This window comes from Pristiophorus japonicus, chromosome 7 (genome assembly GCF_044704955.1).
Source record: "Pristiophorus japonicus isolate sPriJap1 chromosome 7, sPriJap1.hap1, whole genome shotgun sequence".
Classification (NCBI taxonomy): domain Eukaryota; kingdom Metazoa; phylum Chordata; class Chondrichthyes; family Pristiophoridae; genus Pristiophorus; species Pristiophorus japonicus.
In genome coordinates, this window is record NC_091983.1 from 131,076,725 (window position 1) to 131,091,263 (window position 14,539).

General features: G+C 46.8%; 1 protein-coding gene across 1 annotated transcript in view; it reads right to left on the reverse strand.

Annotated features, from left to right (window-relative positions):
* lama4 (laminin, alpha 4) overlaps positions 1-14,539 on the reverse strand; it is a 247,950-nt gene that overhangs the window by 186,020 nt on the left and 47,391 nt on the right. The window contains exons 3-4 of the mRNA XM_070885329.1: positions 2,711-2,838; positions 1,679-1,759 (exon numbers count right to left, since the gene is read on the reverse strand). Coding sequence (XP_070741430.1) covers positions 1,679-1,759; positions 2,711-2,838 — 209 coding nt within the window. The remainder of the gene's footprint in view (positions 1-1,678; positions 1,760-2,710; positions 2,839-14,539) is intronic.

The window sequence follows — 14,539 nt, forward strand, 5'->3', positions numbered from 1 at the left end:
GATTCTCATAGCCTACCTCCAGAATGTGTGGAATCAAATAATTATGGCTCAAAAATTGCTGTCAAAATAATGGCAAGGCTAATAGCGTTCGCCGCTATTTATATGCAAATGCCACAGTAACTTCAGGCGAGGACAGATGTGCGATTAAACGCGGAAATCCAAAAATTGCTGTCCAAGATGTGGCACTCAGCCGTTAGCTTTGCAAAAACGTCACTTTGCTGTCTGGGTCCCCATTCAAATGAATTGAACAGCATGCAGTTCCTGTATTTGCATGGTAGCTACAAACTAAACCCACCACAGAAATTTAGGGCGTGTCCATTTCAGTCTAAGTACTCCTTCAATAACATTATAAGCGCTAATTACTGCCAGTCAACCACCCTGGCACTGAAAAGTAACTATTACAAGTGTGGCATCTCATTCCTTCATGTTTTAATTGTTGTTAGAGATTAAAATTAAATTAAATATTACATTTATTTTTTTACTTTCTGTCTCTTTTTTCTCTCACTCTTAATCCAATACTTCTTTCCCTCTATTTCCCTTTTTGTACCCGATTTGAATTCACCCACTCTAACTTACACTTCCTTGTTCAGTCTTTGTGCTGTTAATTTCACAAACCTTCAATCTGATTGGGTAAAGAGATACGCAGTTGCTTTCCCTGTTCACTCAGATCCTAGATGCCCTGTAGAGAGCTCAAGCCATTTCCATCTCCCACTTCCAACAACTTGCAGGGTAAAATATTGTCAACATTAAATGGGCAAAGGCAAGTTTAACTAACAGCGGGCGCCATTTGTTGGCCTACCACAGCAATTTTTGGGTGAAAACATTTTTCAGTGGCAAAATAGTAATAAGGCATCATAGTCCCTGCAGCTTAAATCAATGGCTGTTCACAGCTGTTATAGATGAGCCTAGATACTGCAGAATATTGGACATTCAGGTCTAAATTCACCAATCATTGAGGGTAATTATCATCTTCACTGCTTGAGCAGCAAACTGACAGAGTGGATCTGCACACCTGTTATATAACCTGTTCGATTTCCATTTTGAAGTGGAAATGAAAAGCAAGCACATGCTAGCAAGAATCAACATCACTGAAACAGATTATCTAGTCATTATCGCATAGTTGTTTGTGGCGCTTTCTGTGCACAAATTGACTGCCGTGTTTCCCACATTACAACAGTGACGACACTTGAAAAGTACTTCATTGGCTATCAAGTGCTTTGGGAGGCCTGTGGTCGTGAAAGGTGCTATATAAATGCAAGTCTTTTTTTCTATAACAAGCGTGCAATCCACTCTGTCACTTTACCACCCATGGGGTGAAGGTGACAATATCCCCCAATAATTCAGAACCAAAAATATCCAGTCAGTGGACAATCCAAATCCAAGTTTAACATGGTAAGTGCATGAGGGAGAAAGGAATAGAAGAATATGTTGATAGGATGAACTGATATAAGATGGGAGGAGGCTTGTGTGGATCATAAACACTGGCACATACCTGTTGTGAGAATGGCCTGTTTCTGTGCTGCTAATATAATGTAACACTATGTAATACATGAGGCAGCACCACTGATATTCCAGCCTCTAGACAATTCAACAATATGAATCCATCAAGCCCTGTGGAGCTCCCAGATTTTACTGTCACATTCAATTTAATGAAAAGAACAAAAGAAAAAATACTGACCTTTCACATCTGCTTCCAGCATAATTTTCCTGGCAAACACAATGCAATTTGTCAGCTTTAATCATACAGGAAATTGCAAAACTGAATAAAAGAAAGAAAAACAAAAAAAAATAATTATTTTCTGCTTGTAGCAGTTTTAAAGTTTTTTCCCTCCCATTCTAGACATATTCTGTGTTATATTAGACCAGGTTTAACATTATAATATTCAATCGCTGCACTCATTGATATGTGAAATCAATGCAAAACTACTTTGATAAACTATTCCTTCATAAGGAACACTGGGCAATAATTCTTCGATATAAAACGAGCTATTTATAACTGATTTTAACATGAAAAATTAGAATCTCTTTACTTACATCTCAAAGTCTATTATTTTCTAGAAACTAAAAATATCACTAATAATTTTCAAGTGTTCTATTGCCATTTTTGCTTTACATGGAAACACTTCAAAACTTTGCCATTTGATATGAACCTACTTCAAGGACACAAAAGTGGAATGTCACAATACAGAAAATAAAGTTATACAAATGAGGCACGGCCACTCTGGCTCACTGAGGTCCCACTATCACACAGGTCATGTTTCAGGATTCAATATTACTCTTTTTCAAAACCAATATACATCTATTATCTCCTGAATTCAGCACCTGTAAAATTTAATTCTTAATTCCTACCAGGCGATGGTCAGTTCTATAGGGTAGGACTTCCAATTGATGAAGTTCATATATGATTGCTTAATATGTTAAAGCTTCATTCCTTTTTGTGCAATTTTTATGCAGGGCTACACTTGTTTATCTTAAATAAGCTTACATGAACTTTAGCATTTGGAAGGTCTAAAAACAAAAAGCCTTAAATGCTATGTTGTGAAGAAAAATATCTTCTCAGTCCTGAGACCTACATGAAATGTTATTTGATTCTTTCATTACACACATCAGATGTACTCTACATAGGCTATTTACTATAGACTACACCACCTTCTGATACATGCAACAAATGCAGAAATGCAGTTATAAATCTCTGTTTTTTCCAACTTACTTGTTTGAAGGTACACTTAGAGGGCAAGGACATGGCTGGCAAGATTTATAATGGCCCTGGATGACATCACCAATATATCCATCAAAACATTTTTCACAGTGGTCCCCAGTTGTGTTATTCTGACAGTCCTGAAATACAAAGTGATAAATTATTCAGATTTCATTTACTGGGTAACAGATTGCAACTGAGTTCCAAAAGCAACTAAACATAAGAACATAAGAAATAGGAGCAGGAGTAGGCCATTTGGCCCCTCGAGCCTGCTCCACCATTCAATAAGATCATGGCTGATCTGATCATGGACTCAGCTCCACTTCCCTGCCTGCTCCCCATAACCCTTTACTTCCTTGTCGCTCAGAAATCTGTCTATATCTACCTTAAAGATATTCAATACTCAGCCTCCACAGTTCTCTGGGGCAGAGAATTCCGTAGATTTATAACCCTCTGAGAGAAGAATTTTCTCCTCATCTCAGTTTTAAATGGGCAGCCCCTTATTCTGAGACTATGTCCCTTAGTTTTAGTTTGCCCTATTAGTGGAAATATCCTCTCTGCATCCACTTTGTCGAGCTCCCTTATTATCTTATATGTTTTGATAAGATTACCTCTTATTCTTCTGAACTCCAATGTGTATACGCCCAACCTACTCAACCTATCTTCATAAATCGTATCTTCATAAAGTAATTTTTCCCGTTGCGATATTTATTTTAAGTTGACATTTTCAAATCAAGATGAATAAATTATTCATGTAATACCAGTAAGAGTGTCTGATGCATGTGATGTACAGATTTCCGGCTTCTTATTTTTACAGGGTTATGTTTCTGTTAAGTAGATTTGCTTTCTTTATAAACAATCCTTCTTCCAGCGTGGTACAGATTTAGTGTGACCATGCATCCATAAAGACACACTGTTTTGAGAAAAAAATATTTGGTAAACCTTTTATTTTATGGAGAGAGTATGCGTTATCATGTGCAAGATATATCATAACCCATTTTAGTCCAAGTTACCCAATCAGTTATCTGCTAGCAAACAGAACAAAAATATTTTTTCCACTTTTAGCTGAAGATTACGCTCCTTTAAGGTGACAAGTAACCTATCCCACTAATGACTTTGTCCTGCTTATATTGTCTCCAGGCCAGATCCAAGACTGTCCCAACCTCTGTCGTCGAGCTACAGTATGCGAAAGATGCTTGTGTCTGCACACATTCAGAGGCTGAACTCCAAGTCATAGTCAACATCTTCACTGTGGCGTACGAAAGTATGGGCCTTATACTAAACATCCGTAAGGCAAAGGTCCTCCACCAGACTGTCCCCGTTACACAGCACTACCCCCCAGTCATCAAGATCCACGGCGCGGCCCTGGACAACATGGACCACTTCCCTTACCTCGGGACCCTCTTATCAACAAGGGCAGGCATTGACGACAAGATTCAGCACCTTCTCCAGTGCGCCAGTGCAGCCTTCGGCCGCCTGAAGAAAAGAGTGTTTGAAGATCACACCCTCAAATCTACCACCAAGCTCATGGTCTACAAAGCTGTATGATACCAGTCATGTTTGTAACTACAATGTAACACCACTGTATTACTGTATACACTCAACTTAGATACACACCTTGACCACAGGGGGTGAACTTGTGGGAGACACTCCTTACCTGATCACACAGGTATATAAAGGGAGGTCCCACGCAGGGTCATCACTTCTGGAGTCCTGTAATAAAGAGTTAAGGTCACAGAGTGGCCGGGTCCCTGGAATGTGCCTCGTGTGGTTTCATGCTGTAGAGTAAGGATTTTACATTGGCGACGAGAAATGGGAATTCACGACCCATGAGAATAGCCACCGGTAGCACAGAGGAATGGTACTGTGTTGGGGAAGACTGGAACGATTTTGTTGAGAGGCTTCAGCAAAGCTTTGTAACTAAAGACTGGCTAGGGGATGCAGCGGCCGACAAGCGATGGGCTCATCTCCTGACCAGCTGCGGACCAAAGACTTATGCGCTCACGAAGGACTTACTGCCACCCGAAAAGCCGTCGGACAAAACCTTTGAGGAGCTCAGCAAATTAATCGGGGAGCACCTCAAACCGGCAAGCAGCATACACATGGCTTGACACAGATTCTACACCCACCGACACCGTGAAGGACAGAGCATACCGGACTTTGTAGCGGACCTCCGGAGTTTGGTCAGCCTTTGTAAGTTCACAGACGCCTGCAGGGGGGAGATGCTAAGGGATTTCTTCATCGAGGGTACCGGTTATGCGGGAATTTTTCGTAAGTTAATTGAGACCAAGGACTTGACCTTGGAAGTGGCAGCGTTGTTAGCTCAAACTTTCATAGCGGGGGAGGAAGAGACGAAAATGATTTACGCGTGCAATTCTGCCTCTAACGCGGTGATGGATCAGGGAGTTAATGTCATCAATGCTACTCAGAGCCCCGTAGGCAGGCAGGGGCAGTATGACATTTACCAGGCAGCAATAGATCCCAGAGCAGGTTCTCAACAGAGACAATGGAAGGCTGAACGGACGTTCACCCCATCACAGTGGACAATGCGGCCCGGAAAGGGACCATTGACACCCACTAATAGGGTACTTAAGAGCAGTCAAAGGGACAGTCAGCACGGAATTCCTGGCCATAGTCCCTTTGTCCCCAACAATGGAAACTTTAAAGCACGCTGGAGATGTGGGGGAAAACACTCAGCCAGATCTTGCAGATTCCAACATTTTGTCTGCAGAAACTGCAATCTCAGTGGCCATTTAGCTCGAATGTGTAGAAAACCTGCAACCAGACTGATATATGAGACAGAGGGACCAGAAGAGGGTTCTGTGAGGCAGGATGACTTTTGGGGCAAATCGATGGATGCCGAGGTTCAGCGGGTCCATGTGGTGAATATTCACAGTTCATACACCAAAATGCCACCAATGATAATGAGGGTTTTGTTGAATGGCATCCCAGTACGCATGGAGTTGGACACTGGGGCCAGCCAGTCACTCATGGGCGTTCAGCAATTCGAGAAGCTATGGCCACTCAAAGCAAGTAGACCCAAGTTAGAACGTATTGAGACACAATTATGGACTTACACCAAGGAAATCATTCCGGTGCTAGGCAGTGCAATGATGGCTGTCACACACAATGGGCTAGTGAACCGGCTGCCACTCTGGATAGTCCCAGGCAATGGTCCCGCATTGTTGGGGAGGAGCTGGTTAGCCGAGATGAACTGGAAATGGGGGATGTTCACGCAATGTCCTCGGTGGAGCGAAGTTCGTGCTCACAAGTCCTACAACAATGCGAGTCACTATTTCAACCGGGCATCGGGACTTTCAAAAGCACTAAAGTGATGATACACATCACCCCGGACGCCAGGCCAGTGCACCACAAAGCCAGAGCGGTGCTATATGTGATGCAGGAGAAAATTGAGAGCGAATTGGACCGGCTGTTGCGAGAGGGCATCATCTCGCCTGCTGAATACAGCGACTGGGCGAGCCCCATTGTTCCCGTTCTAAAAGCGGATGGCTCTGTCAGGATCTGTGGCGACTACAAGGCCAAGCCACCATCAATCGGGTGTCCCTACAAGACCAATACCTGCTCCCAAGAGCGGAGGACCTCTTCGCCATGCTGGCAGGCGGCAAGCTGTTCACCAAGTTGGACCTCACTTCAGCCTGTATGACCCAGGAACTGGCTGACAAATCCAAACTACTGACCACCATCACCACGCACAAGGGACTGTTTGCATATAACAGGTGCCCGTTTGGCATTCGATCAGCGGCCGCGATTTTTCAACGAAACATGGAAAGCCTGCTTCAATCCATTCCGGGAATTATCATATTCCAGGACGACATCCTCATCACGGGTCGAGATACTGAGGAACACTTCTACAACCTGGAGGAGGTGCTACACCGACTGGACCGGGTAGGCCTGTGACTCAAGAAGTCTAAATGTGTGTTTTTAGCTCCTGAGGTTGAGTTTCTGGGCAGGAGGGTTGCTGCAGATGGGATTTGGCCCACCGAATCCAAAACAGGCGATTCGACGAGCACCCAGGCCCTGCAACATATCAGAGCTGCGTTCATTCCTGGGGCTGTTGAATTATTTCGTGAACTTTCTGCCGAACTTGAGCACTTTGTTGGAGCCGCTACACGTGCTCCTGCGTAAGGGTTGCGATTGGTTTTGGGGGGACTGTCAGGAACGGGCTTTTGATCGGGCGCGAAACCTACTTTGTTCAAACAAGTTGTTGACCCTGTACGACCCCGTAAATGTTTAGTTCTGACTTGTGATGCATCGTGCTTTTGGGTTTGGTGCATGTTGCAGCAGGGTAATGCTGAGGGTCAGCTACAACCTGTGGCTTATGCCTCCAGGCCGCACTCTCAAGCAGAATGGGGATATGGAATTGTCGAGAAGGAAGCGCTTGCATGTGTCTATGGTGTAAAAAAAATGCATCAGTAGGAAGTTTAAATTAGAGACGGACCACAAGTCACCCACATCCCCGTTGTCAGACAGCAAGGCTGTCAATGCCAACGCATCAGCTCGCATATAGCGGTGGGCCCTCATGCTAGCTGCTTATGACTACTCCATCCGGCACTGGCCCGGCACTGAAAACTGCGCCGACGCACTCAGCAGTCTCCCACTGGCCACCACCAAGGGGACAGCTGAGCAAAGTGCTGAGATGGTCATGGCTGTCGATGCCTTTGACAGTGCAGGCTCCCCCATCACAGCCTGCCAGAACAAAATCTGGACAAACAGAGATCCCCTCCTATCCTTGATTAAGAAATGTGTCCTGACTAGGGATTGGGCGCCCGCACACGGAGCATGCCCTGAGGAGGTCAGATCGTTCCATAGGCGGTTGGATGAGCTCTCCATCCAAGCCAACTGCGTACTATGGGGCAGCCGGGTAGTCATGCCCCAGAAGGACAGGGAGGCATTCATCAGGGAACTCCACAGCGAACACCCAGGCATTGTGATGATGAAGGCCATTGCCCGGTCACATGTTTGGTGGCCTGGAATTGATTCAGACCTGTAACACTGTGTTCGCAGGTGCACGACCTGTGCCCAGCTGGGTAATGCCCCCAGGGAGGCCCCACTCAGCCCGTGGCCCTGGCCCACCAAGCCATGGTCACGCATTCACGTTGACTACGCGGGCCCATTCATGGGGAAGATGTTCCTCATTGTAGTAGATGCGTACTCGAAATGGATCGAGTGCATCATCCTGAATTCATGCACGTCATCCACCAACGTGGAAAGCCTATGTGCGATCTTTGCAACCCATGGCTTGCCGAACATCCTGGTTAGTGACAATGGCCGGTGTTTCACGAGCTATGAATTCCGCGAGTTTATGTCGGGCAACGGCATAAACCACGTCAGGACTGCGCCATTCAAGTCGGCCTCCAATGGCCAGGCGGAACGAGCAGTCCAAATCATTAAGCAAGGTATGCTCAGGATTAGAAACATAGACATAGAAACATAGAAAATAGGTGCAGGAGTAGGCCATTCGGCCCTTCGAGCCTGCACCGCCATTCAATGAGTTCATGGCTGAACATGCAACTTCAGTACCCCATTCCTGCTTTCTCGCCATACCCCTTGATCCCCCGAGTAGTAAGGACGACATCTAACTCCTTTTTGAATATATTTAGTGAATTGGCCTCAACAACTTCCTGTGGTAGAAAATTCCACAGGTTCACCACTCTCTGGGTGAAGAAGTTTCTCCTCATCTCGGTCCTAAATGGCTTACCCCTTATCCTTAGTCTGTACTTCCCCAACATTGGGAACATTCTTCCTGCATCTAACCTGTCTAAACCCGTCAGAATTTTAAACGTTTCTATGAGATCCCTTCTCATTCTTCTGAACTCCAGTGAATACAAGCCCAGTTGATCCAGTCTTTCTTGATATGTCATTCCCGCCATCCCGGGAATCAGTCTGGTGAACCTTCGCTGCACTCCCTCAATAGCAAGAATGTCCTTCCTCAAGTTAGGAGACCAAAACTGTACACAATACTCCAGGTGTGGCCTCACCAAGGCCCTGTACAACTGTAGTAACACCTCCCTGCCCCTGTACTCAAATCCCCTCACTATGAAGGCCAACATGCCATTTGCTTTCTTAACCGCCTGCTGTACCTGCATGCCAACCTTCAATGACTGATGTACCATGACACCCAGGTCTCGTTGCACCTCCCCTTTTCCTAATCTGTCACCATTCAGATAATAGTCTGTCTCTCTGTTTTTATCACCAAAGTGGATAACCTCACATTTATCCACATTATACTTCATCTGCCATGCATTTGCCCACTCACCTAACCTATCCAAGTCACTCTGCAGCCTCATAGCATCCTCCTCGCAGCTCACACTGCCACCCAACTTAGTGTCATCTGCAAATTTGGAGATACTACATTTAATCCCCTCGTCTAAATCATTAATGTACAATGTAAACAGCTGGGGTCCCAGCACAGAACCTTGCGGTACCCCACTAGTCACTGCCTGCCGTTCTGAAAAGTCCCCATTTACTCCTACTCTTTGCTTCCTGTCTGACAACCAGTTCTCAATCCACGTCAGCACACTACCCCCAATCCCATGTGCTTTAACTTTGCATATTAATCTCTTGTGTGGGACCTTGTCGAAAGTCTTCCGAAAGTCCAAATACACCACATTAACTGGTTCTCCCTTGTCCACTCTACTGGAAACATCCTCAAAAAATTCCAGAAGATTTGTCAAGCATGATTTCCCTTTCACAAATCCATGCTGACTTGGACCTATCATGTCACCTCTTTCCAAATGCGCTGCTATGACATCCTTAATAATTGATTCCATCATTTTACCCACTACCGATGTCAGGCTGACCGGTCAATAATTCCCTGTTTTCTCTCTTCCTCCTTTTTTAAAAAGTGGGGTTACATTGGCTAACTTCCACTCCATAGGAACTGATCCAGAGTCTATGGAATGTTGGAAAAACATTCAAGGACCCTCCCTACAATGCCGCCTATCGCGCCTCCTGCTGGCCTACACTCGCTCACGGGGGTCCTGCCCGCAGAGCTACTCATGAAACGGACAAGCAAAACTCGGTTGTCCCTCATCCATCCAGTCCTGACCAACTTAGTTGAGGGCAAGCGCAAGTCTCAAAATGAGTACCATGACCGTAATTCAAGGGGGAGATATATAGAAATAAATGATCCTGTTTTCGTCCTCAATCCCGCCATGGGTCCCAAATGGTTTGAGGGCACTGTAATTGACAAAGAAGGGAATAGGGTCATCGTGGTAAAACTCAACAATGGCCAGATATGCCGTAAGCATCTGGACCAAGTAAAAAAAAGGTTCAGCATGGACACGGAGGAACCTGAAGAAGACCATGAGATGGAGCTCACACTACCACCAGTGAACGTGCAACAAGAGCAATCAGAAGAATGCACAGTCCCTGCGGTCAGCCTGGACAGGCCGGAATCACCACAGGTGATAGACACTCACATCAGTGTCCAACAACCAGAACCCCAACTGCGGCGCTCCACGAGGGAGCGTAGACCACCTGAAAGACTGAACCTATGATCCCAGTAAGACTTTGGGGGCGGGGGGGGGAGGTGATGTCATGTTTGTAACTACAATGTAACACTGTATTACTGTATACACTCAACTTGGATGCACACCCTGACCACAGGGGATGAACTTGTGGGAGACACTCCTTACTGATCACACAGGTATATAAAGGGAGGTCCCACGCAGGGTCATCATTTCTGGAGTCCTGTAATAAAGAGTTAAGGTCACAGAGTTGCCTTGTCCCTGGAATGTGCCTCGTGTGGTTTCATGCTGTAGAGTAAGGACTTTACAATACCTGTCCTCCTGTATGGCTCAGAGACGTGGACCATGTACGGTAGACACTTCAAATCGCTGGAGAAATACCACCAATGATGTCTCTGCAAGATCCTGCAAATCCCCTGGGAGGACAGATGCACCAAAGTTAGCATCCTCAACCAGGCCACTATCGCCAGCGTCGAAACACTGACCACACTCGACCATCTCTGCTGGGCGGGCCACATTGTTCCCATGCCTGACACAAGACTCCCAAAGCAAGCGCTCTACTCGGAACTCCTTAACGGCAAATGAGCCCAAGGTGGGCGGAGGAAACGTTTCAAGGATACCCTCAAAGCCTCCTTGATAAAATGCGGCATCCGCACCGAGACCTGGGAGTCCCTTGCCAAAAATCGCCCTAAGTGGAGGAAGTGCATCTGGGAGGGCGCTGAGCACCTCGAATCTTGTCGCCGAGAGCATGCAGAGACCAAGCACAAGCAGCAGAAGGAATATGTGGCAAACCAATCCCACCCACTCTTTCCTTCAACGATTGTCTGTCCCACCTGTGAGAGATGACCTGTATTCTACTGTCATTGTAATCCATGTATAAACTGACCTAAGTTGTACACTGTGAGAACACTGACCACTAGGTGGTGAACTTGTGGGAGACACTCCTAAACTAGACTTTCAGCTATAAAAGGGGAAGCTCCACCCATCTTCCCTATTTCAGTGCTGGCTAATAAAGGTTAGTGGTCACAGAGTGACCTTCTCTCTAGTATGGGCCTTGTGTGCATTTGTACAGTATAGTAAGGACATATTATTGGCGACGAGAAACTGGGATTTAAACCACGCGAGCATGGCCACTAGCAGCACAGATGAGAGGTACTGTGTTGGTGATAATTGGGATGATTTTATTGAGAGACTACAGCAACATTTCGTCACTAAGGAATGGCTGGGACAGGATTCGGCCGACAAACGCAGGGCTCATCTCCTGATGGTTTGTGGATCCAGGACATATTCCCTGATGAAGGACTTTCTAGTGCCAGAGAAGCCGCCGGACAAGACTTTTGAAGAGCTCAGTAAGTTGATCGGAGAACACTTTAAACCGGCGAGCAGCATGCACATGGTGAGACATCGGTTTTACACGCATCGGCGGCGAGAAGGGCAAAGCGTTCCCGACTTCGTGGCAGACCTCCGCCGACTGGCGAGCCTATGTAAGTTCCCAGATGCATGCAGAGCGGAGATGCTGCGAGACTTTTTTATTGAGAGCATCGGGCACGCTGGGGTTTTCAGGAAATTGATTGAGACCAAAGACTTGACCCTGGAAACGGTGGCTTTGATGGCCCAGACATTTATCTCAGGAGAGGAAGAGACCAGAATAATGTTTGACAAAAATCTTGGTTTAAATGCAGCAAATGGACAGGAAGTCAACATTGTTAATGCGGCACACAGTTCTCCAGGCAGACAGGGGCAATCGGACATGCCCGAGCATGTAGTCGAACCCAAAAGGGGAATTCAACAGAGAAAATGGCGAGCTGAACAGCGATTCATGCCATCGCAAGGGACAATGCGGCCAGTAATGAGGCCATCAACACCTGTCAATGGTGCGTTTAAGGACAGTTACAGAGACAGTCAGAGATGATTGACTGGTAATGGACCTTTTGTTTCCAACAACGGCTCATGTTGGAGGCAAACACACAGCCAGAGCTTGCAGGTATCAGCAATATACCTGCAGAAATTGCAATGTCAGCGGTCACTTGGCGCGTATGTGCAGGAAGCCTGCAGCCAGGTTGATGTACGAGGAGAACGGGCCTGATGTAAGCCCTATGAGGCCAAATGGACACTGGGGGAAATCGCTGGAAGCTGAAGTTCAGCGAGTACATGTGGAGCACATATACAGTTCATACACCAGGACGCCACCGATAATGATGAAAGTGCTCCTCAATGGCATTCCAGTATCAATGGAGCTAGACATGGGGGCAAGCCAGTCCCTGATGAGTATCAAACAGTTCGACAAGTTGTGGGCGTCCAAGGCCAGGAGGCCAAAATTATTGCCGATTGACACACAGTTACGGACATATATAAAGGAGATCATTCCGGTGCTAGGCAGCGCCACGGTAGTCGTGATCCACAAAGATTCGGAGAACAGGATGCCACTCTGGATTGTCCCGGGGGACGGTCCCGCACTACTGGGGAGGAGTTGGCTTGCTATCATGAACTGGAAATGGGGCGATGTCAATGCAATTTCTTCTGTGGCGCGAATATCATGCTCACAGGTCCTGGACAAATTTGACTCACTATTTCAACCCGGCATCGGCACTTTCATGGGGACCAAGGTAGTGATTCACATAAACCCGGAAGCCAGGCCAGTACACCACAAGGCCAGAGCAGTGCCGTACGTGATGCAGGAAAAGATAGAAGGCGAATTGGACCGCCTGCTGAGGGAAAGCATCATCTTGCCAGTCGAATTCAGCGATTGTGCCGGTGCTCAAGGCGGATGGGTTGGTCAGGATATGTGGTGATTACAAGACCACCATCAATCGGGTGTCACCCCAAGACCAGTACCCGCTACCGAGAGCGGAGGACCTCTTTGAGACGCTATCCGGTGGCAAACTTTTTCAAAATTTAACCTGACCTCAGCTTACATGACCCAGGAGCTGCCGAGTGAGTCGAAGAAGCTGACCACCATCACGACACACAAGGGGCTGTTTGAGTACAACAGATGTCTGTTTGGGATTCGCTCGGCCACCGCGATCTTTCAACGAAACATGGAAAGTCTCCTCAAGTCCATTCCAAGGACAGTGGTTTTTCAAGACGGCATCCTCATCACGGGTTGCGATACTGAAGAACACCTCCGCAACCTGGAGGAGATGCTATGCAGACTAGACCGGGTAGGTCTGCGACTGAAAAAGGTGAAGTGCGTTTTCCTAGCTCCAGAGGTAGAATTCCTGGGGATGAGGGTAGCAGCAGATGGGATCAGACCTACTGCATCCAAAACAGAAGCGATCCAGAGAGCACCCAGACCCCGTAACACGACGGAGCTGCGTTCGTTCCTGGGGCTCCTGAACTATTTTGCTAACTTTTTCCCCAAATTGAGCATGCTGTTAGAGCCGCTACATGTGCTCCTACGCAAAGGTCGTGAATGGGTCTGGGGGGACAGCCAGGAAAGGGCTTTTGACAGAGCACACAATTTGTTATGCTCCAACAATCTGTTAATGCTATATGACCCATGTAAGAAACTTGTTTTAGCGTGTGATGCATCGTCCTATGGGGTCGGGTGTGTGTTGCAGCATGTTAATGCCAAGGGTCATTTATAGCCGGTAGCTTATGCCTCCAGAAGTCTGTCCCAGGCAGAAAGTGGCAATGGGATGGTAGAAAAGGAAGCGCTTGCATGTGTATATGCAGTAAAAAAAAAATGCACCAGGAGCTGTTTGGCAGGAAATTTGAGCTGGAGTCAGATCACAAACCCCTAACGTCCCTTTTGGCTGACAACAAGGCCATAAATGCAAATGCGTCGGCTCGCATACAGAGTTGGGCACTCACGTTAGCCACCTATGACTATACAATTCGGCACAGACCGGGCACTGAAAACTGCGCCGATGCACTCAGCAGGCTCCCACTAGCCACCACCGAGGGGGCAACCGAGCATGCTGCTGAGATGGTCATGGCTGTTGAAGCTTTCGAAAGCGAAAGCTCACCCGTGACAGCCCGTCAGATCAAAGTCTGGACAAATAGAGACCCGCTACTGTCTTTAGTCAAGAAATGTGTCCTGAATGGGGACTGGGCAGCCAAGTACGGGGCATGCCCTGAGGAATTTAAACAATTTCACAGGCGCAAGGATAAACTCTCGATTCAGGCCGATTGCCTACTATGGGGTAACCGAGTAGTCATGCCCCAGATGGGTAGAGAGGCGTTCATCTGAGAACTCCACAATGAGCACCCGGGCATTGTCATGATGAAGGCAATTGCCAGGTCACATGTTTGGTGGCCAGAGATAGGTGCAGACCTGGAACTTTGTGTTCGCAGGTGCCAAAATGTGTGCCCAGCTGGGCAATGCACCCAGGGAAGCCATCCTTCGACC